The 25193-nt window shown below is 38.8% G+C and overlaps 2 protein-coding genes and 1 pseudogene across 2 annotated transcripts in view; all 3 read right to left on the bottom strand.

The window, feature by feature from the left end:
* The window catches only part of znf385d (zinc finger protein 385D), a 118964-nt gene that overhangs the window by 35951 nt on the left and 57820 nt on the right, over positions 1-25193 (bottom strand). Inside the window, exon 4 of the mRNA XM_084727620.1 lies at positions 6462-6630. Within this exon, the coding sequence (XP_084583746.1) occupies positions 6462-6630 (169 nt within the window). The remainder of the gene's footprint in view (positions 1-6461; positions 6631-25193) is intronic.
* On the bottom strand, positions 14165-15097 carry LOC146322211 (tetraspanin-8 pseudogene; annotated as a pseudogene).
* On the bottom strand, positions 20404-21485 carry LOC146322210 (tetraspanin-8-like). Its single transcript, XM_084727621.1, has one exon. The coding sequence runs from the start codon at positions 21465-21467 to the stop codon at positions 20772-20774; it is 696 nt and encodes a 231-aa protein (XP_084583747.1). The 5' UTR covers positions 21468-21485; the 3' UTR covers positions 20404-20771.

Below are 25193 nucleotides of genomic sequence, written 5' to 3'. Positions count from 1 at the left end.
TTTTACAGACAGAGTAATAGAGTAATAATTTAGTAATGTAACAGTACTTGTACTTGGGTACAGGTTTTCAGTACTCTTTCCACCACTGCTCTCAATATCCACTACTTAAATTTACTTAAAAATAGTTGTATTTACTTAATCGATAAGTTCAAACATGGTAACTGAAATGAACTTGTTCTTTGTAAGTGTGGCGCCAACATGGAGGTTGAACCAAGAAAGAAAAGACACTGTTGTGGTGCAGATGATCTTTAGGAAAAAAATAGAAAAAAAAGAAGAAAACAGAAGTTTTCTCATTTTAAACCACAGTTAGAATCTTAGTTTGGTAGAATTCTGCTCAGCTAACTGATCACTCCAGTGTCTGTCTGAGTCAACTCAGCATGTTCAAAATTAAATTAATAAATGAAACATTATGAAAGGAAAAATCGTGTTAATTTTCTAAAGACAAAATATAATCTGACCATGAAATTGTGAAATTGTTTTAAAGCCCAGTTCATTATTATGCAACATTATTTCATGTTGCATTTTTCAGAGCAGAATGTTATCAATTCCAGCAGTTTTTAATTTTCAAATGTCTTCTTTTAAAGTCTGTTTTTATTTTATAGCGTAAATCTTTTCCAATGACCGTTTTATTTTGCTGTTGTTTTTCGTCTGAATGAGCGTGCAGCCAATCACAAAACTGGCTCTGCTTTTTGTCTTGACTGACTGAGACTTCGTGATGACAAGTGAGATTATAAAATAAATGGAAAATTGTGTTGTGGAATAAAATCAGTCAGGCAGAATTGGCCAGAAAAAAAACTGAAACGAAGCTGGATGAAATAACGTTTCATGATCATGACCTGAATTATAAACATTCATATGATTATTTAATTATTTAACTATTGTATCTGGAAAAAATTAAGAGGCCGCTCCAATTTTTTTTTCTCAAATCAGCATCTGTACATGTACGGCAGCCTTTCCATTTTAGAGTCTGTGTCCGGAACTGGAAGAAATGTTGTCATTAGTTTGCAGAATAAAACATTTTATTTTACTCAAATGTAAAAACAGAGAAACAGATCATTTGCAGTGGTATCTAAATTTTCCCAGAGCGTATATACCCTGTCTGTATTTATTAATCTGATTTCATTATGTTTAAATATTGAACACTTCTGGACCTCCATACTTTGTCTGTCTTTGTTCGATACCCTCTGAAGCAAGATAATTAATTTAGTCAGTATTATCTTCTAGCAGATTATTTAATGTGTGCTTCAGATGTAAGAGTTGACCTTAAACAAGTTGCAAGAAAAACTGGGCTGCATTTGCAAAGCATTAATTAATTTGCCGACATGATCATCATAAAAAAAAAGGATACTGTGGGGTCGCTTTCATTGAAAATGTGGCTAGTTAATTACTGATTCTTCAACGTTTCAAGGTTCCCACGGCACATGAACGCCCCACAGTTCACAACCTTTATGTAGCTGTAAAGAGATGAGTCAAGAAGAGTAAATAGTGAATTTAAAAAAGACAATTACAGGCTCAGCAGCTGCAACAGAGAGAGTGAACACGAAGTTGGCGCATTAAAAGTTAGCTTCTGTCCAAGATAAAAATATTTCTTCACCTATAGATATTGATGCACAGTACTTTAACAATCTATATAAATATGAGTTCCACTTTATTTTACAGTACACTTATTAGACGTAACAAACCGTACTTTGAATCAAATTAGACAAAATAAAATGTTCTTTATTAGACAGTATTAGACCCTTTATTAGAGCCTTGTTAGACTTTATTAAAGTATAATTAGGGACACATTACAACAGAACTGTACTGTAAACTAATGTGTATTATTTCCCTGTTTTAGACCCTTATTAGCTGTTATTAAAGGGTAATTTGGGGCACATTACAAAAGAACTGTACTGTAAACTAAAGTAAAATCTGCAACTCGCTCCTTTAAAAAAATATGTGAGCCAGATTTACCAAATAAAGTCCAAAATTAAAGAAGTAGAGGAATATGTTTTCTAAGGATGTGTGTCAAGTAGCAGGTAAGTAATTTCACTTTAGTTTACAGTGCAGTTCTGTTGTAATATGTCTCTAATGACCCTCTAAAAGGTCTAATAAGGGATCTCTGTAAAGAACATATTGTTTCTGTTTTTCTTTTTAATTATTAGTTATGTATCTAATCTGAGTAGTACAGCTTGTTACGTCCTGTTAGTGAACTGCAAACTAAAGTACAACCTATATACCACATACTTTGACATCATTTTTAAAGCAGCAAAGTTGTAACTTTGTTTTTACACTCCTAGAAACACGTCTACGATTTAAAAAAAAAACACCATTGACACGGCAGCAGGAGGGTGCATTATGTACGTCACCCGAAAGCTCTCTGACGGTAAATGTCGACAAACTGCAGCATGGATTAGCTCACGGGTTGCTTGAGTGCAAATTGCTCCACTTAATGGTTTGACATTTGTATAACAGCTTAGGAGCTCTGTGGGATGCGAGACAGACTGCTGCCAGGTGTAAAGCTCTTAAAATAACATAAAGACTAGCATATGGCCTGTGTGAGGTTAAAAATATAGAATTAAGTACTTGTTAATGCTGTTTTCTCACAACTCAACGGCAGAACATTATTAATATTTGGAGCATTTATGAGCCAAAACCTGAACATTCCCTCTCAGACATGATATGAATACCTGACTGGGGATCTCAGCTGTTAAATGGTTGTGTTCTCACCTCAAGCTACCTTTAAATTTCAAGCGTGAATAGGTCAGCCTCAACAAATAGGTCACGGTACACGATGAGCTCCAGAAATGTGCTCCTAATTTAAATACTTGTGGAACGTTGGAAGAAGACACGGGCAGGGGCAAAATTAATCCCAGAGCGCAGCGGCTCAATGTGTTTCCAATTCCTTTAAAAAACTTCTATTGTTACAGTTAAAGGGGAAGACTTTCATTGGGCCAATTTCATGACATAATAACAGGCAGCTTAAAGAATATTACAGTGGAGGAGACAGAGAGGGCAGGGCGCCACAGTGGGGCTTTTCAGTCGCCAAAGACGTTATCCTCCACAGAACCAACGTGAAACACAGCAGATAAAATCGTTTAAAATAATCTGCATCTGGTTCCTGTCAGTTGCTGGAAGTTGCAGTTAGTTTTTGTTTACTTTTTCAACATGTTTTAAAGCACCAAGTTCCACCGAGAATAAGAACCTCTTTCAGCAGACACCTGGCTGAGATAACCGGATTTAAGCAGCCACCTGGCTGCAACGTGATGAATGCTAAGTTACTCAGCACACAACAATGTGCACCAGAAAAAAATGTAATTAAAAATGAGATTAGAGACAAAGTACAAATTCGGAATAGGAGGCATGAGGTCCAGAGCACATGGCTGTGTAAGTTGCTACATAAGAAAGTAGTATGAGCTGAATTAGTTCATACAACATGTCTTCCAACTACATCTACAGTTAACAGTGTTTATACCTGTAGAATGAAAAGCATGCCAACACAAGCTCCTTTTACACTGGACAAAAAAAAAACTCCACTAACATCTGACTTTTGCCTTAAATGGGAAATACAATCAGCATTCATTCCTGAGTCAATCCCTCTGTTGGTAGCTTCTCCGACTCTTTTGCTCCTTTTTCATATATGCATCCTGTTTGGTTTGACTCCGTTTGACTGGGTTTGATATTTTACTTGCTATAAAGTTTTCACAATAAAAGCCACCAGATTTATAAAGTGGGAAAAATCAGGAAATGTTGGGTTTTAATCAGTAGTATCTTACCATGATACTGTACAAGACTCCTCCTGGCTGCATTTCCCTGATCTCTCTCCAAGAACTCTGTCCTTTTTGCCTGTCTTTTCAATGAAATGCAGGAACTGCGATAGAGGTGCACATTTGCAGTCTCTCCTCAAAGCCATTCATGATGTTGCACTCTTTTTTACATACAAAACGTAGCAGTGACATGAAGAAAAAAAAGTGAGGGCTTGAGAAAAAAATGAAACCTCTTTCTAAATCCAGAGTAGTTCTTCCAAGGTGACTTTATTGTGAGAAGGAGTTTCAGGATTGCGGCCTTGCCCATCATAATTCATTGTATGATGACCCTGATGAAGGCCACAATCAATGTGTGTCGTTCTTTGTACTACAAGTGTTGGGAAAATTTTCCTCTCTGTGAAAGTTAAAGGGAAAATCCTGCACTTTTCATGTGGGTTCCAATTACCTAATACTGTGGCCCGATTTCAATCCAGCCCCAACACCCACTCCCACTCTGTTTGTGTGTTTGTGTGGAGGGTCCGCCACATTAAGTGTCATTCCAAATCAATTAGCTTTAAGGAGGAGTGGATTATAAAGACAACGAGTCTGCATCGATGCAGGCTCACAAACCACTCTCCTCTTGAGTGCAGCACCTCTTCTGCATCCAGGATGGAGGCAACGCCACATACCTACAAACGTTTGCTCTGTATGGTTATTTCCAAAGCATATAAGCATAATAAACTGCCTTATCTAAAACAGACATTTGATAGACTATTTTCATGTGCTCAACAGAATCACATCTGAATTTTGAACGAACATGTCAGGCCTACCAGATAAATGAAGAAATAAAAAGATAAAAAACAGATTTGATTATTATTCCCTGTGCTATGCAATTTCAGGGACAAAAAAAAGAAGAACCTAATCAAATTATGAATGGCAAACAAAGAAATGTGGCCAAAGAAACATGGGAGCAAATTTTTATTAATTCTATTAATAATTTTCCTTCTACAAGAGTTTTTATGTCATGAATGCATGTGATATGTCATTGCCCACACACCTACATCTTTGTCAGTCCATTATGACAAATGTTCCTATTTCTGATAAAGACAAGGTCATCCCAAAGCTTGGACGCGTACTGATAATCTTCCCCTTATTTAAGACACCCTCCACATAGAGATACACTCCATCATGGAGTGGGAGTGTGTAGGGGCCGGATTGGAAATGGGCTCATATATTGGCCAACAAAGCACAAAGCTACAGGCCAGGGTGGTGTTACACTGCAATACAGGCGAAGGCGTCAGAAGCTTGCATATATTGCATCCTGGTACATGTAGGCACTGGCATGGCTCCATGAGCAGGAGAAGGCAGCTTCATTAATCCTTAATTTATTGCTTCAGTTGTTTACAATGACTGGATATCCACATGAAAAGTGCAAAATTTCACCTTTAAATCCCCCTATATTGCACTGTGAGAAAGGGGGTTTAAAGGGCCAGTGTGCAGGATTTAGCGGCATCTAGCGGTGAGCTTGCAGATTGCAACCAACTCATCTCACCTTCCCCTTCCAAGCACGTAGGACATACTTTCCAACCTTAAGACCTCAAAAATTGGGAGGATTTTGAAGCCAAAGTGGGAGTCTCAGTTTCAGAGACATTGTTTCCTGCATTCTGGTTACTTTTAAAGAATGAAAATAACAAAATACTAAGTACACTTCAACAACATTTAAATACTTTTGGTTTAACTTCTTTTGATGACTGGTGAAAGAGCAGACTTTTAGAGTCATGGGACACGTGGGTCACAACTTGTCACACACAATGTACAGTGTGGAGGTGGAAAGAGGTGTGAAAATTTGTCAGAAATTTTCCTCCTCAGAAAATTCGGAGGGCTGGCAAGCATGGTAGCAACAAGCTATCTTTGTTAGTCTGTCCACTCTTCAAAAAAAATCACCAACTCTGTTTGGTCAAAACAAATCCTTGTCCTCCATGGAGGAGCATCAGGTACCAATGAGACAGTGAAATATGATCAAGAAGTAACAACTTAATGCACTGGAGGGCTCAATATTATTGTAACACTATGAGACAAGATCTTACGACTCTGAAAAGTTATTAGCGTCAATCATTTTATCTGTTGTCCCGGCAATCATGAGGTAAACAGCAGAAATACGTCTTTACATGTTACAAATTCACCAGGGTGTTGTGCTTGTATTTATTTGATTGGCACACATAGAGCCTTTCCAGACGACGCTGTTCCAGGTTCAACTTCTTGCAAGACAGATAACGCCAGAGCCCACACTGGCACCGCCACCACACTGGTAAGGTGGTCCCATTCACAGGAATGAAGGAGCCGTGTTGATTCATACAGTGCTGCTGTCTGTCTGAACGCGGCCTTGATGATCCGACAAGCACTTTGTTTGAAGCAAACCGAGGCCCTACTTCATCCCTCTTATGTCTGCCTGTCCTGTGTGTCCTGCAGGGATCTCCAAACTCCACAAATTCAATATACGAGCACTTGGCAGAGCAGCCAACGCGGGCTGACCAGCCAACACAGGGTTGATATAATCAACAGTGAGTCCATCCAGCTCTCAGAGTGATTGCATGTTATGCGCAGCAAATCTAAAATGGCAAAAAAGGTGCGTTTGTCGGCTCCAACATTCATTCTGCACAGAAGAGCAGCAGCTGCATAAAGGAATCAACAAAGAACATGTGTCGGGGAATGTGGAGCAGGCACAGAACCACAAACCTTTCCTGTCGGTGCCGTTGGGGACCTGCGAGGTGTTGATGCCCTTGGCGATCTCCTGGTTGGCGGTTTCCTTGGTGACCACTGAGCCTTTGAGCTTACTCTTCGGAGCATCCAGGGCTTTTAGCTTCTTGGCATGTTTGGTACCCTTGTAGTGGGCCAAGGCCTGGCTCTGTGAGGAGAACAAATAACAGGGTCGATTTAACGCTGGGAAAGCAGCGAAATTCAGAGCCAGGATGAAATGAAATATGAAAACTAGAGGAACACAGTCAGAGTCAATGAAGCAGACTAAACATAATTAACAGGGGACAGTTGATACGCCTTGCAGTCCAGAAAAGAGTGTTAACATGTGATGGTGTTTTTGCCAGTTTTAGCAGATGTTCCACTCTTACAAAACAATTAAAACATCCAGGTAATTGGTTTTCTAAGTAAGTTAAATGCTCTATTTTTTGAATCTCTAGAGTGAATAACTTTGAGAGCAGGTTTTCATTTTCCCCAAAAGGCTTTATATTAGTAAATGCAGCATTTTAGAATTTAAAATAATCCATTGTTCTGCAGCAATGAGGTACTTTAGGGGGCATTCATGTCAAATAATTGTTTCTTGTAAAAGCAGTGAGTTCTGCAAAATCAGCCCATTATATTCAGTCATTTTTCTTTGGTTCCAACCCCTGAATAGCTGTTGAGATTTCAAATTTGTCTGCCTATTCAAACTATAAAAGGTTGGTAATGAAATGACCATTCAGTGTGACTGTGGAGCCCATTTCTTTATTAATAAAAATAATAATACCTGGATGTCAGTGATTGAGAAATTTGTGACGTGTAATTTGTGGAGTGGCTGTTTGGTTTAAAGTCTGAACACGTAGCAGCGCCAAGATTCACCTTCACAGCAGATTCACCCGGGCACACAGAAGTGGGACATATGCAAAGACTTTGAGCTGTCCTTGTTTACCTCTGCACACATCCCTGCATACTTCGCCCGTGGCAGTAAGGAAGGTATCAGGAGAGATGCAATTGCCTCTTGGAATAAATAAGTGCGCCAACCACACATCCCCAGAAGACATTTGTAAGCATCTTTATTTATGGGCCGCTGTGGGGATATTCACTAAAGACTGCTGGGACAAAGAGACCGTTCCAGGTAGTATTATCTGCTCTGCCATATAAGCAAAACATTGTTCCCATTTCCTTTTGTTCCCTCTCACTAATTAGTGTCCATCAGGGCTGCGCTAAAGATTATTTTCACTGTTGATTAATCTGTCGAATATTTTCGCAATTTATCTATGAGTTGTTTTGTCCATGATATGTCAAAAAATGTTGAGCTGTGTTTCCAAAAGCCCAAGATGACATCTTCAAATGTTTTGTTCTGTCCACAACCCAAAGATATTTGGTTTGCTGTCAAAGAGGAGTAAGAAACCACAAAACATTCACATTTAGTTAAAAAAAGACTCAAAATCAGGCTTGGGAAATAATGGATTACAATACTGTACTCCATTACATTAAAAACTGGGATTATTAGCAGGATTACAATTTTAAAATGCTTTTAAATAAAGGATGATGTGTATCAGCTAGAATATTTTCACTGCTTTACTTCACTTCGCTTACTTTATTCAGACAGCCTTTTCTTTTTTGTTGTTTTTCGTTAGCCACACAGACCAACTGCTAATGTTAGCTACACAGAAATCCAGTTAGTTAGCTAAATTGTCAGCCAATCACTACTGAAATATGTTTTCGACTGGAGGAGATGAAGCAGATCACTGCTGGGATGGTTTGTGGGTAAAAACAGAAAGTAATCAAGTTATATTATTTTAATATTGTGATACTTGGATTAGGTTCTGGCTGCCTTTTTTGATGGGTAACTTTTTAGTAACTGCATCAGAATAACTTTTTAAAATCACAACTCTGCTCAGAATGATTGATTATTTCAAAATTCAAAAAATTAATTATGGAAATAGTTGTTGATTAATTTAATAGTTGACAAATAATCAATTAATAGATGAATTGTTGCAGCTCTAGTGTCCTTTTTCTTATCAGTGGTCAGATTATTTTAATTGTAAAATAAGCTCATGATATCATGACGAAGCTGTCATAGCTCTCATGGATAAATATCATTTCAACAGGCCAAATTTCCTACAGTATTATACTTATATTAAATATAATAGACTGAGACAAGTAAAGAGGTTTCATTACATTGGGGGAACAAAGGTGCCAGAAATTCATAGTTCAGTGATTTTGTTGGCAAAAGTTGTGAAATAGCTGAGGTGCCTAAAATGTTTTCCCTCCAATATTGAATACATTTTTTGGGCCAGGCGTCACTTTTTCAAACATAGTGCACATCTTGCTCTGGCATGAAACTATTCATTCTGACCCACATTCATCACTCTACAGGTACGTAAGACATCACTTTTTTTTTGTCATGACACACGGATGGGTGTTTAATGCGACTAAGCCAATAATTCATCTTTCATTAGAGCAATGAAGTGGAAGAATTGCCCGAACTCCAAGTCTGACACATGCATGATTAAAGCTGGGAGGGAAATCATTTGTTTTCCTTCCAGGTGCTCTGCAAGGGGGGGACGAAAGACATCAAACAAACCAGAGTTGGGGGGATGTTCAAGGATTTAGAGGCTGTCTGGAAACAGAAAGGTCACGTTTGAATCCCAGTGTATCCATCAACGGACGTGTGCTCACGAGCAAGATGTGGTGAGTGAGTTTCTGCTAAAATGTAGGCAATGCTCAGTCCTCCCACTAAACGGCCTTAAAACGTATTTTCTCAACTGGCTTCTTTTTATGAGTGATGGGGCTCTGAACACAAAATTCTGTGTCAAAGCTAGTTTTGGTAATTTTACATGAGACTTCTGTATTTCAGAAGTCAATGCCTTAAAGGGATAGCTCACCCAAAAATGACAGTTCACTCACCGTCGTGCCAGTTGAAAGCTGGGTTTAGTTCTTTAGTCCTCAAAACACTGCTGGAGTTTCACAGGAAAACAACGGTGCAGAATCGCCTTAACAATCCTCAACATCAAATGTAAAAAAACCCCCAACAGAATGAGAACATAATATGCAGCCTGTCTGGTGTAATCCTAAAAGTCTCCTAAAAGACCCAATATGAAACTACAAAACCTAACCTACAAATTTTTTTTATTTACATTATGTTTTTTTTTTTCAGTTTGCTTACAGGCACATTCACATGCATGTGCACACTGTCTGAACTGTGCATGTCATGTGACGGTGTGCAAATGCATATTGAGACTTTAGGAAACTGGTTACCATTCACTTACATTGTTTGGGAGATTCTGCAATGCTGTTTTCCTGTGAAACTCCAGCAGTGTTTTGCAGACTAAAAAAATAAACAGCATTGTGTTATTTTGTAAATTATAGTCCTATTCCTACACCCAGAGTAAAATAGATGATACAGTAGGCTGTGCTTTAGGGTGTGGCAATTATGATTGACAAGTTGGTACCATGACAATCTGTCAAATCACTAAAACTGCAGCCTCCCCATCTCTACCCTCTTGTCTGAATATGGTCACCTCTGGCTCCAAAAAAACTCAACAGTAATACCAAACTTGATATTTCATACTAATAGGTGATGTCACGGTGGCTACAGTTACTCCTCTTGACAGAATTTATCTTCTTATTTAGTCACAAATATTTATTGTTTGGAGAAATGCTTGAGAATAGTGATGAAAGTCTGATTCATACTGAAAGAACACTGAAGGAATTTCAAACTTGGATAAGTATCTGTATGTCTTTTTGCACTTTCCTGTAAATGTGCTGCCAGTTATGTTTGAATAGGCCCCAAAATCACTTTTCTGTAAGAGTCGTGACAGTAATCTGACTCCGCAGGATCTAAATACATTCCAGTAACACGGCTCAATTAAATGCAGTCATATTAGCAGAAATTGCAGTTGCAGCACAAGGTTAATACTCAAACAGACATATTGAATGTATGTCTTTTTCCACTCCTCTAAAGCTGCACTAATCAATATGTCTGTGTTAACAATGGATTAGATGGCTATATGTAATGACTAACCCAGAGAAAATTATCACAAATGCTGCAGTTCCCCCAAGCTGTAGTTCAAGTTCAAGTCCTTTATTTGTCATACACCATGCAGAGCAATTACACTGAAGCATTCTTTGGCAATGAAATTCTTATTCTCAGGCTCCCTCCAGCAATGCTCAAAAAGAAAATCATGCAAGTAAAAGAGACATGAGAAAAAGAGAAAGTTACAAGATAAGATATAATAGATAATACAGAATAAAATGAAATTTGTATTACTGTGATAGACTGCCATACACCTGTTATTATAAAATGAATAAACCTGAAGGTAGGTAGGACAGCAGTAATGGAGCACCATGGACAGCTAAGAACATGTGGTTACACTATAACTTTAATTCTCTGAGTGAAGAGACTCATTTCTATCATATCATAAGGTTAATGTACGAGTGCGGTGCAGGCCATTTTAGTGGCAGCCAGCTAGCTCATTGTTTTAAACAACACTTAACTGTGTGTTAAAAATGTAGTCAGTAACCTAATCCAAATATCACAATAGTAAAGTAATTATAACTTGATTACTTTCGGTTATTTCTGGATTATGTCTAATGTTAATGGTTTGTTTGTATAGCTAACATTAGTGGTTGTTCTGTGTTGGTTATGTTAGGGGTTGGTCTGTGTAGCTAAGGTTAGCATTTGGTCTGTGTAGCTAACATTAGCAGTTGGTCTGTGTAGCAAAAGTTAGGATTTGGTCTGTGTAGCTAACATTAGCTGTTGGGCTGTGTAGCTAGGGATAATGAAAGGGATAATGAATTAGCGACTGTCAGATGAACTGGTTTTACTGAAACCAGTGTGGTGTTGAGACTCATGATGTGCTATAATGTGTGCAGACTGCACATGTTAGAATACTATTTATTTCAAAATCTATTTTAAAATTGTAATCCTGCTAATAATCCCCATTTTTACTCAATGTAACTATAATCTGATTACATCTTTTTTTTTTGGAATACAGATGCCTTTTTTTGTATCCTAATTATGTCAGCTTTGTTCAGTGGTGTGGTTCTTATCATGGTGATATTTGTTCAAGAATTCATTTTACTGATCAATCAGTTATTTGATGCTATAATAAATGTTATTTCATGTAATGATTGACAGCTTGTGATTGAGGTGGCCAGACTCCAACCCTGGTCACAACTGTGCAGACTGTTGTTTCAAAACATGTCTCGGATGCAAGATGGCGGTGCTCATATGCAGGCTATTTTAGCTCAATTTTTGTATAGTGAGATGAAGCAGAAAAGTGTTGTTGTCTATCTTTACACAGTATGTGAGCATTTGGCAGCTAAAGAGCCAAATATTCCCATCCAGAAAAAGAGTGAATGTTGGACTTCATCCGGTGACAACATACACAACTCTAATTGCATGCTAATGTTGCTCTGTGTCTGTTACATGTGTAAATAAGCTACTGTTTGCCAACACTTTAACAGCTCTATAAGGTGATAATATGTCAGTGTTAGCAAACAGATAAGTGGGGAAATAACAGAAAAGCAATGAATGCTGCTTTAAGATAACACTATCATGAACAAATAATCTAATTAACATTTATTATACAAGAAAATTGAATCACCTCAATATATACTGTCAGTGCGCCATTATTGTTTTTTTTTATGCCTAATAAGACTGTAAATATATGTTTCCAGTGAGGATTTTTGCCTTTGGTATGAAAGATATTTATCCTCCTAAATTCAGCTTTAACACATGGAGCCAGAAGAGGGGCAGAGGAGCAAGTTCAAACTAAAAGATAATTAAAGTATTATCTAAGTTTTTTTTTTTTAAATTCTAGTGTTTGCTGTTACATGACAGTGCCTTGATATTTTATCAAATCATTACAAAAGTTTGGTTTATAACTCCCTTTACACTGGAGAAAAACTCCACTGACACCTATTATTACATGGCTTTGTTAATTCCTTGATTCTGATTGGTCAATTACAGCATTCAAAGGTCTGTTATTTATGTATAACAGACCGTTGCTATAAGGAACACACAGTTGCTATGGATGCAGTTCTGATAATGATAATGTAATGAGCAGGTTCTTGCATCCTCTTGTTGGGGTTTATTTTGCAATAATGACCTGCCTTGTTACATGCCATGATAATCTGCACGTGTTTGGGTTTTTTTTTTAGAGATCCTCCCTTTTGTATTGAAATGATATTTTCATTTCCTTCCTCATGTTCAAAATAACAAGAATGTGGATAATCTTAATTGAAACACACATTCAATTAAAAAAGGATCTGAGAAGGCAGGAGAGGAAGCAGCGTGACAGAAAACAAGGAAAACTGGAAATGTTCAGTTCAGATGAATGAGAGCTTTGTCCCAAAATGTGTGTGTGTGGGGGGGGATCCCAGAAAAATCATGTGTTTGAAAATTGAGTTACAACATCAAACTGGCCCTTGTTTTCCTGAAAAAAGAGGGGGAATTTTACATATCAAGCCGTGTGTGTGTGGGGGGGGGGGGGGGGGGGGGGTTCAGGAACATATTGTTCTGACTTCATAATTCAATTAACTCTGACCAATTTATTCCATAAACACAGGCTGTTTCTGGTGGTCGGGGTTATTCAACAGACCAAAAGCTCAACACGGGGGAAGATTTAGCGTTACAGCATGTTTATGTTTTCAGTTGCTCAGATTTATTGAACCCAGCTCTCATAAGGCCTTCAACAACTGAATTATTAATTTAATACTCAAATAAAATTATCTCTAAAGCCAAACATTGATGTAATGGAGGGTAAACCAGCTGAAATCATTTTTATTTGTGGAAGAGTTTACTCTGTTTTTTTAATCTTTGGCTTTTATCCATGTTTTTTTATTTATACAGTTGGAGACTTCTCCCACTTTTATTTGCAGTACTGAGTTTATGCACTAGTTTTAGCCACTCATAAATCTTTATGACCCAGATTCACAGAGTCTATACCAAGTGTTGTAGCCAGTAAGGCTGCAAGTAATAGGAGGGCAGTGTCTTCAAGTGCAACAGAGGATGTAAAGCTTTGGAGGGTTTCAGCTTGTATTGATAAGGAGCTGCAACATCACTGCTACACACATGCAAAAACTCAGCCACCACCCCCATTCCTGTGGACAATTTAAGACCCCAGTAAACGATCCAGACTCACAACAAAGAACTGCAGGTCCTTGTTTTAACCCATAACACCCGGTGTGGGAGCCTCAGTGTCTGTCTGTGGGGGAGCAAGATCAGGTATCATGGGAGACGCCACGCCTCGGTCTGATTCATTGTGTGAGTCAAATGTGGCGCGACCGATGTCTAAACCAAACGGAAGTAAACACATTTTTAAAAACATATTTTTCTCTGGAACCAAGCTGCAGCCAGCGCCTGGTTGATGAGGGCTGCAGCTAACAATTCATAATCAATTAATCTGCAGATTATTTTCACAATTAACCATTTCACCTATACAATTTTCATCCAAAACAGACAGACACACTAGACATTGTTTTCTGTGAAGGAGTCACCAGCTGAAATCATTGTGAAACTGTATTTCACTGTGCATAAGAGCACCATGATTTTTTCTTTATTCATTCTTTATCTGTGATATTAATAGAGTTCACAGCTGTTGGATAAATATAGTGGAGTAAAAAGTACTCGCCTCTGATTTGTAGTGGATTAGCAGTGACAAGTTGTATTAAATGAAAATATCTGCATTAAGTACATACAAATCTCTTATTTGACAGAAATACACCAGATGGAGTTTTTTTCATCATCAGAAATAAGTAATACAAAGTTTATAGTTATAAAACAAAAGAGAGTAGAAACATTTCAAAATTTAAAATGAGGTAAAGTTCTGACAAGATGATCTTTCCTTCAGTCACGACCTGTGAAATTTAAATCATGCTTTTCTTATTCCTAATCTGACAGATCAGGATTAATGAGAAAGCCATCCCCAAAACCATCAAGATGCCAAATCCAAACGCCGCCCCCACGAGTGAGTCTGATACTCTGTCCAACCAGGTCATAATGTACGTCATGCACGGTGTCGAGTAAATCTGACGTCCGTCCAGATCCACGCAGTTTCTGGAGGTGTCTGTGCAGTTACAGGAGTCGGGCACCACTGTTGAATTACCCCAATCAAGATGTCCAGCGAAGAACCCGCAGCAGAACCCGCTTATCTCCACCTTCTGAAACGACTCCTGAACCTCCTTCGGCTGTTCGCTCAGCGGAACCAGCCGCTTCAAGTGTTCCCTCACCACTTCCTGGGCAGCCGCGGTTCTTGATACGGCTCCCAACGCTCCCACGGCCAGCAACATGAGGAACATGGCGAGTAGGCCCACGAAAAAGAGCGTCAGTAGGCAGCGGTTCTTCCGGATCGCTCCGTAGAAACCCAGGAAGCCAAAAATCATGGTCATGGCACCGATAAATATCATCAGGTTAAGAGCTGGGAGGAGGTCATCTGTGATGTGGTAGTCTGCTTTGTTGTTCCTGACATACACGGATAAACCGAGGATGATGAATCCACCAACAAAAAACAAAAAGTTGAAGGTGAAAAGAAGGTGTCTGATGGCCTTACTGACCGTCATCGTTCAACCCTACTGACGAGACAGAAGCCAGATGAAAATGCCTTTGCAACTGGCTGCTACTGCTTAAATACAAGAAGGCTGCTGGCAGAGTAGATGGGAACTTAAAATATGTTTACTATTTTGGGGGTGTGTTCAGTGGATGAGTGATCACCTTGTTGAAGGTAGACATGAGGGGGGTAAGAAAACTTCTCCCAGGCATTCAAGCTATCAAATGGCAACACATCCAGATGACTCTCAACCGTCTGTCTTACAATTTCAGACCCATCTGTAAATTATTCCAGGATGAAGGGGCAGCATATTTACCACAGTTTTTTTTTTTTTTGCCTAGTTTTGTTCTAACTCTATGAAGCAGCATCTGAAATAAGCAACAACTTGAGAGTGTACACCAAAATCACTGATCTGCCTCTTTTTGACCCAGTAATCCTTGTACTAAAGAGCCACAAGAGGAAACTCCAAAACTAAAAGTTGCTTTTGCATATTCCTGTTTGCATTTTCATGATATGAAGAGCTGTGGACATTAGGCTGTTTTCAGGCAGAATCAGAGGTTGCAGACATTAGAGACAAGGATGTACAGCTGTGTGGGGTTTGTGTGGGTGTGTTCATTTGTGCTTTGAACATTACTGCTGTGAAACAATCTTGTTCAGTCAGTTGTCTCACCACCAGTACTCCCTCCCCCTATTTCAGTTCATGCCTAGCACGACTGCAGCTGTGCACTCCTCTTGTGTTTTGACTTTGGTCTTACTTCCTACTTGTTTGTGGTCCCTCTAATATATAATAGTTGCAAAATCAACCTGTTGTTTTTCTTCAAATACTCTTTTCCTGAGTTTATTGCACTTGATAAGGGTGAAAAATACAGAAATCACTGTTACTGCACAAGTTATTTGGAAAAATTTCAGTTTTAAATGGGATATGGGCTATGCTTGAATATACTTCCATAAATGTTGTTGACCACATCTTATTAAAAAACTGCTGTAAAACTCCAGTAACCAAATAAACCTATCTGGGATTTGTGAGAGTTAATGCTGCGTAAACACTGTCAACAAATATCAGAGATACAGAGCACAAAAAAAACATCTTTACCATCATATTCAAACGTGTTTTACAACTTATTACATAACTGTGAAGAAAAGGAAATGTGATCAGCAGTGCTATCTGCTTTGTTTTATTAATGTTAAAGATTTCAATCAGTATTTATATCCCTTTCTGTAGATTTATGGCTGTTATTCAATTAAATTATCTTTCTATTGATTTCTTAGCCAGGACACTCCAGAGATTTTTAATCTCATTGGAGTAAAGGTTTAAATTAAATTTTGTTCCTCTCGTTTACTCAAATATCCCATTCACCCACTTCATTTCTCTTTATCTCGCTTTTTTCAAATGAACATTATAAGAAATTACGTTCCCTAGTCCAAATATTGATAGTAGTGGCAGGCAGTGCTTGCTTAAAGGTGGGGTTGGTGATCCTGGAGAAGGCGGTTCATTATTTAGTCTCATTCCCAGGTCATTAAATATTCACGCTTTGTGTTGACGGCTCAGACTGAACCACTCAACAAAACAATGAGACTCAACAATCAACCCACCCAAAGCATCTGACGACCTGGGAATGAGACACAACTATCAACTATTGTTCTCCAGAAATCTGCACCTCTATGTTTCCTCAGAACAGTTTTGGAAACCTCCTCCCCTTCTTTAACACCTTCCCAACTCTGAAATCAAGTTTTGTAATTAATCAAGTTCCTAAAATGGTTCCTGGCTTCTTGGGGGGAAAAAAAATAATGCAGTGTAAATTAGAGGAAAATGAGAAGTGATGTGTATGTTTCTTCATATCTATTTACAGAAATCATCTTGTGAAAACCGGAGGTCTGCAAAGTAAATGAATTAAATTTACAAAAGGATGAGTCACAGTGAGATAAAGGAAGTGTTGTAAAGGCACTGAATGTAAACCGGCAGTAAAGCGTGCCCTGTTAAAGGAGTATAAGAGGCTCTCTGGTGACTCGCTCACCGTCAACAAATTACAGACTCGTTTCCAGTTTATGATCCTGACTCATAAACATGAATGCATCTAGTAAAGCAAAAACATCTTAAAATCTTTTTTAAAACAAAGAAGCTCTTTTCTCTTTGTGATCTCAGGCCATTTAGCGGTTTACAAACCGACTCTGCTCTCCTGCAGAGCTGCTTGGATCGGGTTTGAGCAGAAGACCGCGGGGAGGTCCAGCTTCCTGCTCTGCATCGTCTCTCAGTCCAAGCTGCAGGTTCACATTATGATCGGCTGTCAGCGGAGCAAATTAAGACACTCTTATAGAAGCGGCTTAAATTAAAAAAAAAGAAAAACAGCCACTGGGTATTTCGGCGCTCACGTCTCAGCACGGTACCTGTTGATTGACAGGTAAACACAGGGTGTATCTCTCTAATGAAGCGTTCAAATTAACAACTGATGGGCAGTAAATAAATGCCCAGATAGATTTCCCCCATGTGAAACATAATAACCTCATCCTGAGTAATCACCCACACATTCAGTGCTAAAAACGGATTGATTACTCCTTTAATGAAAGAGTGATGACATTGCTATTTAGGGATGCTACTGATTTATCAACATGCAGCCGTAGCAGTGATTTTCTTTTAAAATGTTTTGATTGCTTTCAAAATGGTATGGAAATTAGGTGTGAGGGAAATCGAAACCCATCTGCTAGTCCATCGGGTAGATTTAGCGAGCTATTAATGCAATGCATTTCATTAGATAGTATTGTAGGCTGCACATATGAGCTAATGAATGTAAAAAAATACCTTGTGGTGTTAGTAATACAATCTACTTCCTGTAATCTGTTTTGCTCATAAGATGCATTCGATTAAAACCAAATACAGAGACAAGAGATCCAGTCATAATCAGGGTATTATTAGCTTAGGTTTGGAAAAAAGGAAAGAATGCTACACAAGTGCAAAACCTGAACCAGGGATGGGAGAAGTATTCAGATTGTTTATTACAAGGAGTTTTTAACTAGTTCTCAATTTAATACTGATGCCCCTATATGACATATAAGCAAACGAGACCATCAGCTAGAAGATTTGCCATTTTTATATAGTAATTCTTAATGACATTAGGTTGGATTCTCCTTGAGATCAGATTAAAATGTTTAAGTTTACATTCTCCCAGGCAAAAGGAGAAGATTTTACTTTTGCTAATTTTATTTATGATGTTATATACTCTGGTTTCACTTTTTGCTTTTGTCCACAGGGGCCTCCAAAATCAACACAGTATGAAAGTTCCTTGTAGCTTTAAGTAAAAGTCCTAATACTACAGTATGAAAAGTAAATGTCTTGCATTCAAAATCTGCTTATTTTAGTTCGGTATTATCAGCAGAATTTACTCAATGTCTCAAAAGTAAAAGTAGTCATTATGTAAGAAAATGGTCCCTGTCAATATTACGTCTGTGTTCATGAGTACATTGCATTTTACTGCTTTACATGTGCAAGTTTGTGCTGATTTTAGCTACTTTATATACTGTTGTGTAGTTTAATCCATAGTCGTGCATCATATTCTAACATTCTTATTCTACTGGTGACCCTTTAATGACTTCATTCCTTCCCTTTGATCATTTCTAAATATGTAAAAGTGTAAATAAATAATTTCTTCAAATGAGAGAGAAGCTAATTAGCCCATTTATCAGTTATGTCTGTTAAGTGCAGAGACAATTTATTTTCAAAGTTTTAGCACAGGCTGAATGAAAAAAGTACTTTTTTTCTGTTCTTTTGCACATAATGTTTCCTTTTCCAATTATGAAAACTAATAAAGTGGGGAAAAACATTACAAAGAGTCCTGTTTCATAGATAATTCCAGGAAAGTACTGGAAGTAAACAAGCCCCCATTCCTTCCTACTTTTAGCTTTACTTTTATGTATCTTATTTTTGACAGTGAAGTTTTGGAAGAAACCGTGCAGCTTCAACACTAAGGGCAAAATTTAACAGAATGCAAAATACACAAACCGAAAATCTTGAATACCTATGACAAATATGAATTAACTGTGTTTTTTATATATTACACAGTACTACTCTTTTTTCATCTTCTCTCTCTTCCCAACAGCTAACCTTAATATCTCTGTCCAAACAGGTACCTTCATCTGTTACTGAGGGCCACCGTCTAATGTTGTCAGTCCAGCTCTCCATGCTCTCACTGGCTCTAACTTTACATGGACACTGTCGGCGGGCAACAGCAGACACAGTGTCTAGAAGGGAACCCCAGACACAAAAGGTCTTGCGAGAGTGATCATTTAACTGAAACTACTGCATCTACTGCAAAATGTCCCACTTCAGTAGAAGTTGACATGTTTTCAGGATTCCTGTGGGATGCCCAGGGGATCGGAGTCAATTACACCATCAATCACGGGACGGGAAAAAAGTCAATGGGAGCAGGCAGTAGTGGGACAATTTTTTATGGTTAAAAATGTGCGTAATATCACATGCGGACTGTGGATTGATGGGAACAGGATGGCATGGGAATCATTCTTCCAGGATGGGGATGGGACAGGAAGTTTTTCTTACTCTGTCAGGGGATTGGGATTGGACCGGAGTATTTCTATGGGAGTGGGACGGAACAGGAGTGCAAATCCACTCCTGTCTCATCCTCTAACGCTCGGTACATACCTTTGTCATAACTCTACAAAATGTATTTATAGAAATGTTTGAATGTTATGTGTATTTTTATCATTTTGTTAAACTCTCAAATATTAATATCAGTATCAGCCTGAACAATCCCAAATAAGAGTACTGGGAGTACTGGTGGGACACACAAACACACCTCTCATTCTAGTAGCTGATTCGATTATTAATTCAGATTCATCAATGACTGTTTACATGGATTAAATATTTCAGTTTTTGCAGTCCCAAAAAGACAATATTCATATTTTTAATTTATTTTACCTTTATTTAACCAAGAAGTCCGTCTGAGATTCAGAATCTCTTTTACAAGAGAGACTTGGCCAAAGAATCAGCTAATCACAATTTACTGAAATGTCACAAATACAACAAATTAAACAAAAAATCCACAATGAAACAACAAGAACAACTGTTAAAACATAGTGGGCCTCTCAAGAAAAACAAGCACATCTCCATCACCACATTCTTTATGCTGCCCTTAAATGTATCAATGGATACGAGTGTTTCCGATCTAAGATCCGTCTGCAGATTATTCCAAGCCCACAGTGCAGAGTAGGAAAATGAAGTTTTCCCCACATCAGTGAAAACCCGGGATACATTGAAAAGTAACCACTTGGAGCTGACTGTAAACAGACAAGACACCATGCACTGCAAAAGAAAGAACTGTGGTGCATATTATGGACACCCTGTATATACGTGTCCATAGATGTGCCTAAAACCCAATGGAAAATGCTCTTTGTTTGACCCATATAAAATGTCAAATATTACCATATTGACAATTGTGGAAAATCACTGTGCATGTAAACATAATCATTGTGCAAGCAGCATTTTCCTGTTATAGGTGGTCATAGTAGTTTAGTCAAGTTGTTCCCAACCTTTGTCATCAGGCCCCTCCGAAGAGTCATAACATAAATCTAAGTGGGGCATAGGATGATATTGTGGGGTAAGAAAGCTACACACATTTCTATTAATTACTTTGACTTTTTCCAGACTTTGTTAAAATTTACTGTGAGACAAAGCTCAGACAAGATACAAATAACATGGTCTGTCCATCAGTCAACAGCTGTGAATATCAGGCCTTCCATCTCCTTCTTAAATGATGCTGTTCTTACTCCTCCTACATGGATAGAGCATGACTAAAGAGAAGGCCAAGCCCAGAATCATCAAGGTGCCAAATCCAAACGCCGTCCACATGAGCGAGTCTGATAGTCTGTTCATATAAGTCATAATAGACGTCATACACGGTGTTGAGTAAATCTCACGTCCGTCCAGATCCGTACAGTTTCTGGACGTGTCTGTGCAGTTACAGGAGTCGGGCACCACTGTTGAATTGCCCCAGTCAAGATGTCCAACAAAGAACCCGCAGCAGAACGCCGCCCTCTCCACCTTCTGAAACGACTCCTGGACCTCTTTCGGCCGTTCGCTCAGAGGAAGCAGCCACTTCACGTGTTCCTTCACTGCCTCCCGGGCAGCTTCAGATCTCGACACGGCTCCCAACGCTCCCACGGCCAACGACATGAGGAACATGGCGAGCAGGCCCAGGAAGAACAGGACCAGGAGGCAGCGGGTATCTCGCATCGCTCCAAAGAAGCCCAGGAAGCCAAAAATCATGGTAACGCCACTGATAATTATCAGCAGGTTTACACCTGTGAGGAGTTCATCGGCCATCTGGTGGTCTGCTTTGCTGTTCCTGATGCTTATGGCTATATCAAGAACAACTCCTCCACCCACAAAAAACAAAAAGTTGAAGGCAGAAAACAGGTATTTGATGACCATGGTGGCCGTCATTGTTCTGTCAAGACAGAAGCCAAATGAGAATGTCTTTTCCTCTGACTGCTACTGCTTGAATATAAAGAGGCTGCGGGCAGAGTAGGCGGGAACTTTTAAACCTTTTGCTATTCTGAGGGCGTGTTCAGTGGATGAGGGATCACCTTGGTGAAAGCAAAGCACAATGAAAACTGACCTGAGGGGGTTAAAAAAAGTTGTTCTCAAACATTTAGTTGCTTTGAAATTGAGTTTTGTCAGCTGTTTTCTTTATTACAGCGAAGAGATGAAACAGAAACTAAAGCCCCTTTTTAAGTTGGACAAAAAAACCATTAACATCTGGCTTTTGTCTTATTTGAGAAAGGCTGTAATCAGTATTCATTCCTGGGTCAAGTGACTCAGCAGTGGTCATGGGTATTTATCAGCTCCAGCTCCAATCAGCCCAGATCTAAACATGACACCTGAGTGGACACGCTACTTTTCGGCCGATGCAATGACGGCGTCTTGCCTCCATCAGTAACTACTGCGGCTCTTTTTACCCCTGTTCCATCCATGCACATGCTGGTTTAGTTTTTCTCAGCAAAACTTTTTTTTTTTAAATGTCAAAGATCATTAAAGAAATGTCTACCCTAGTTCAATTATTGATATTAGTGGCACCCGGTGTTTGCTTAAGCTTCTAATATGCCTCGTCAGTGCTCCTTGTCAGATGATGGAATAGCTTTGGAAACCTCCTCCCCTGGCTCCTTTCCAAGAGCTGAACTCTGGTTCCTCTGATCAAATTCAGTAATTGGTTGAGTTCCTAAAATGGTTCCTGGCCTCTTGGAAAACATTATACAGTGGATTACAATGAAAAGAAAAATCTATTCTTTGAGATCATTAAACATTTATAGCATCACTGTCCTGTGAAAACCGAAAGTCAACTTCTCATGAGCTCAGAAAACAGCCCTGTGTTTGGCTTTGTGTGATTCCAGCTAATCCAAGAGGATTTTTGTATAAAATGGAAATACCCAAGTAAAGTACAAGTGCCTCGAGTCTGTACTTAAAGACAGTACTTGAGTAAATATTTCATCCAATTACTGCTGTGAAGACCAAGCTAGGAAGAGGCTTTCACATTAACAGGACCTTTTCAGACCTGAAACACTTCAGCAACTCAATACACAACACCCAGAGTGCTTCACTCAGTCCCCTCTGTTGTTTTACCGTCGTAAAGCTGACGGCACATTATTTCACTCTGAATGTGTTTCTGTGGGCTGACCGCTGATGTGTCCCATTGACATTACATGGTTTTTGTTCTGTAAATAGAGTAATTGTTCATTTGACACATCGTTATGACCACAGTTCATGTAGCCACTGAAACCAGGAACATTTCAGACACTCAGGAATTGTAGAAATGTTTGACTCTGGGAACTTACTGCAGATATATTGGTATCAATGTATTTGCAAGCTGATAATAATTGTTCAAATGTTTCTATGTGCAGTGGGTTTATATCAGAAAGTTATCAAATTATTATCCAATGTTTTTTAAACTAAATATTAATATTGGCCTAAACAATCCAGCATTAGCGAGGCTATAGTAACCAAAAAACCATATAGAACATTTTTCTAGCTACTCAAGGACATATAATGATAAATTAGTAAAAACGACCACCACTGAAGGGTTGGGGGAACTCATGGCCTCTACACCAGTGACCCTTTTACAGACACAGACCTGGTCTGGCTTGACTCGGTTTGACTCGGCACGTCAGCCCACCGTGGCAGGGGTTTGCGTTTCCATTATGACAGGGCTACCCACTTGAAGGTGTGTCTTTTACCCCACATCTCTGGGATAAACACACTTTTTCCTTAAATTCTTCACAAGAAAAGCCCAGTGTTATTTCATTATTTAAATGCTTTTAATATGAAGGAGCGCAAACAGGAAATGTTTTCATTCATGGGTTTCATCAGCAGTAACTTAACATGACTCTGACACAACTAAGGGCGAATATGAAACAGTAAAATAATACAGACAGCTGAAAGTACAAACAGCAACACAGGAGAGAAACTACTTTTCAAAATATAAAGACTCTGTTAGAAGCTACAAAAGTACAGAAAGCTGAACATAAAGAGACTTTATGGAACATCTGCCTCTCTGCTCTACTGCAGACACGAGCTGAGTATCACAGCACTCGCTTGCTGTGGCCTCACTCCAGTGAAGGTCCATCTTGGGTGCAGTGCAGCGCAGCTCGGCCCACTGAAAGTCATAATTGAAATGCAATTTGGCGCGATACAGTTTGGCTTAGTGCGACCAAGAGCACCGGCGGAAAAGGCCCATAGAGCTATTGTTAGGCCCAAACCACACTGCCTGCACATTCCTGTGCATGACAGCTATGCTGAACTACCGTTTCCTCCACAACTGTGGTCGCCACACAGACAGTGTTGCTGCTGCAGTGCTGTTACCACCAGCTCTGTGTCACAAGTTCTACAAAACTTCTTGTTACAGGTCATGAAGTTCCTGTAGTGGAATAGAGCTACCTCCAATCTTCACATCAATGACTGCACTGAAAATACGTACTGATTTCCTTGTCATGTCAACTAAACCAAGTCAAAAAACAGACAAAAACTAAAACACAGAGGGCAAAAGGCAGTCAGAGCAGCAGAGGACATAAAATCAAACATTACAGTTGCAATATTACAGTTATGTAGCTACCTTCCTGAAAAGCACTTAAATGAAGAGAGTGGGCAAGTAAGAGACAGAAAATGAGAAATTATTCTGTTAGAAGAGGGTTATGAGTTAAATCAGAAAAATAACCAAAAGAAAAAAACACCCCGCAGACTTCACTGAACTTCAGATTCTTTTTCCACCTCTGCACCCGTCCTTTTCCGAATCAAACCGTAAATTACAAAAAAAAAAACAAAAAAAAACAAAAAAACAAACCCTGATGATAAATCACACAAGCAAATGCACCTTCCAGTTTTGCTTGTGTAAGTCTTGTATAAGTAGTTGTTCAGAGATGGTGTAATGGATAAGACTTCTCCAGGATATCACATCATGTCTCCATGATGGATCTGACTGACTGCTCCTTTTCCGTCACCTGTTCAACTGTGAAACAAACCCAAAGACGTTCTGATTTTTTTCCCCTCACATCTGACGAATCAAAACTTCGCAGTAATGGCAAAATAGCAGCTAACAATGTGTGATTTCTATCAACCTTTTGTCTGATTCACATGTAACACCAACAGCTCAAGAAGGCCGTGTTTCTGCTCTTCACTGGAGTTCATCCCGGTAACTCGCCTGTTTTCTGTACCCTCTCAGCTACAGAACAAATTAGATCAAATTAAATACTCCACAGCCTGTTGACCATGATCTAAATATTTTCTCTTCTCTTTAAACCTCCGCACCAACTTTCATTTAGTTTTTATTCCTATTCCTCAAAAACTCTACTTCCACTTCTTTTATCACTCATGTATTTTTACCATAATAACATACAATATGTTAAAGTCCTAATATTATTAACTATTCTTAAATAAAATTGTTGGAATTGCTGGTTTAGTATCATGTTTCCTTTTTATTCATTCCTTGTAAACATGTTTGCTGCTGCCTACAAATTTCAATGCTACAGTTCATCTGACTTCTTTTAAAAATGTACGTAACATACGGCAGTTCAGACTGAAATTTCGAAAACAACCTGAAGGCTAAGTGAAAGATCGTTTCCATCGACTCCTTGCACATTTGTTTCAGTCTTCAATGGCCATGAAGGAGCATGAATCTTA

This window comes from Lutjanus erythropterus, chromosome 9 (assembly GCF_056507025.1).
Source record: "Lutjanus erythropterus isolate fLutEry1 chromosome 9, fLutEry1.hap2, whole genome shotgun sequence".
NCBI lineage: Eukaryota > Metazoa > Chordata > Actinopteri > Lutjaniformes > Lutjanidae > Lutjanus > Lutjanus erythropterus.
Note: the sequence above shows the minus strand (reverse complement) of the source record. Positions and strands in the feature narration are given on the sequence as shown.

Coding starts and splice junctions, on each gene's coding strand:
- LOC146322210 (XM_084727621.1), bottom strand. CDS start 21,467: ATGACGGCCACCATGGTCATCAAATACCTGTTTTCTGCCTTCAACTTT.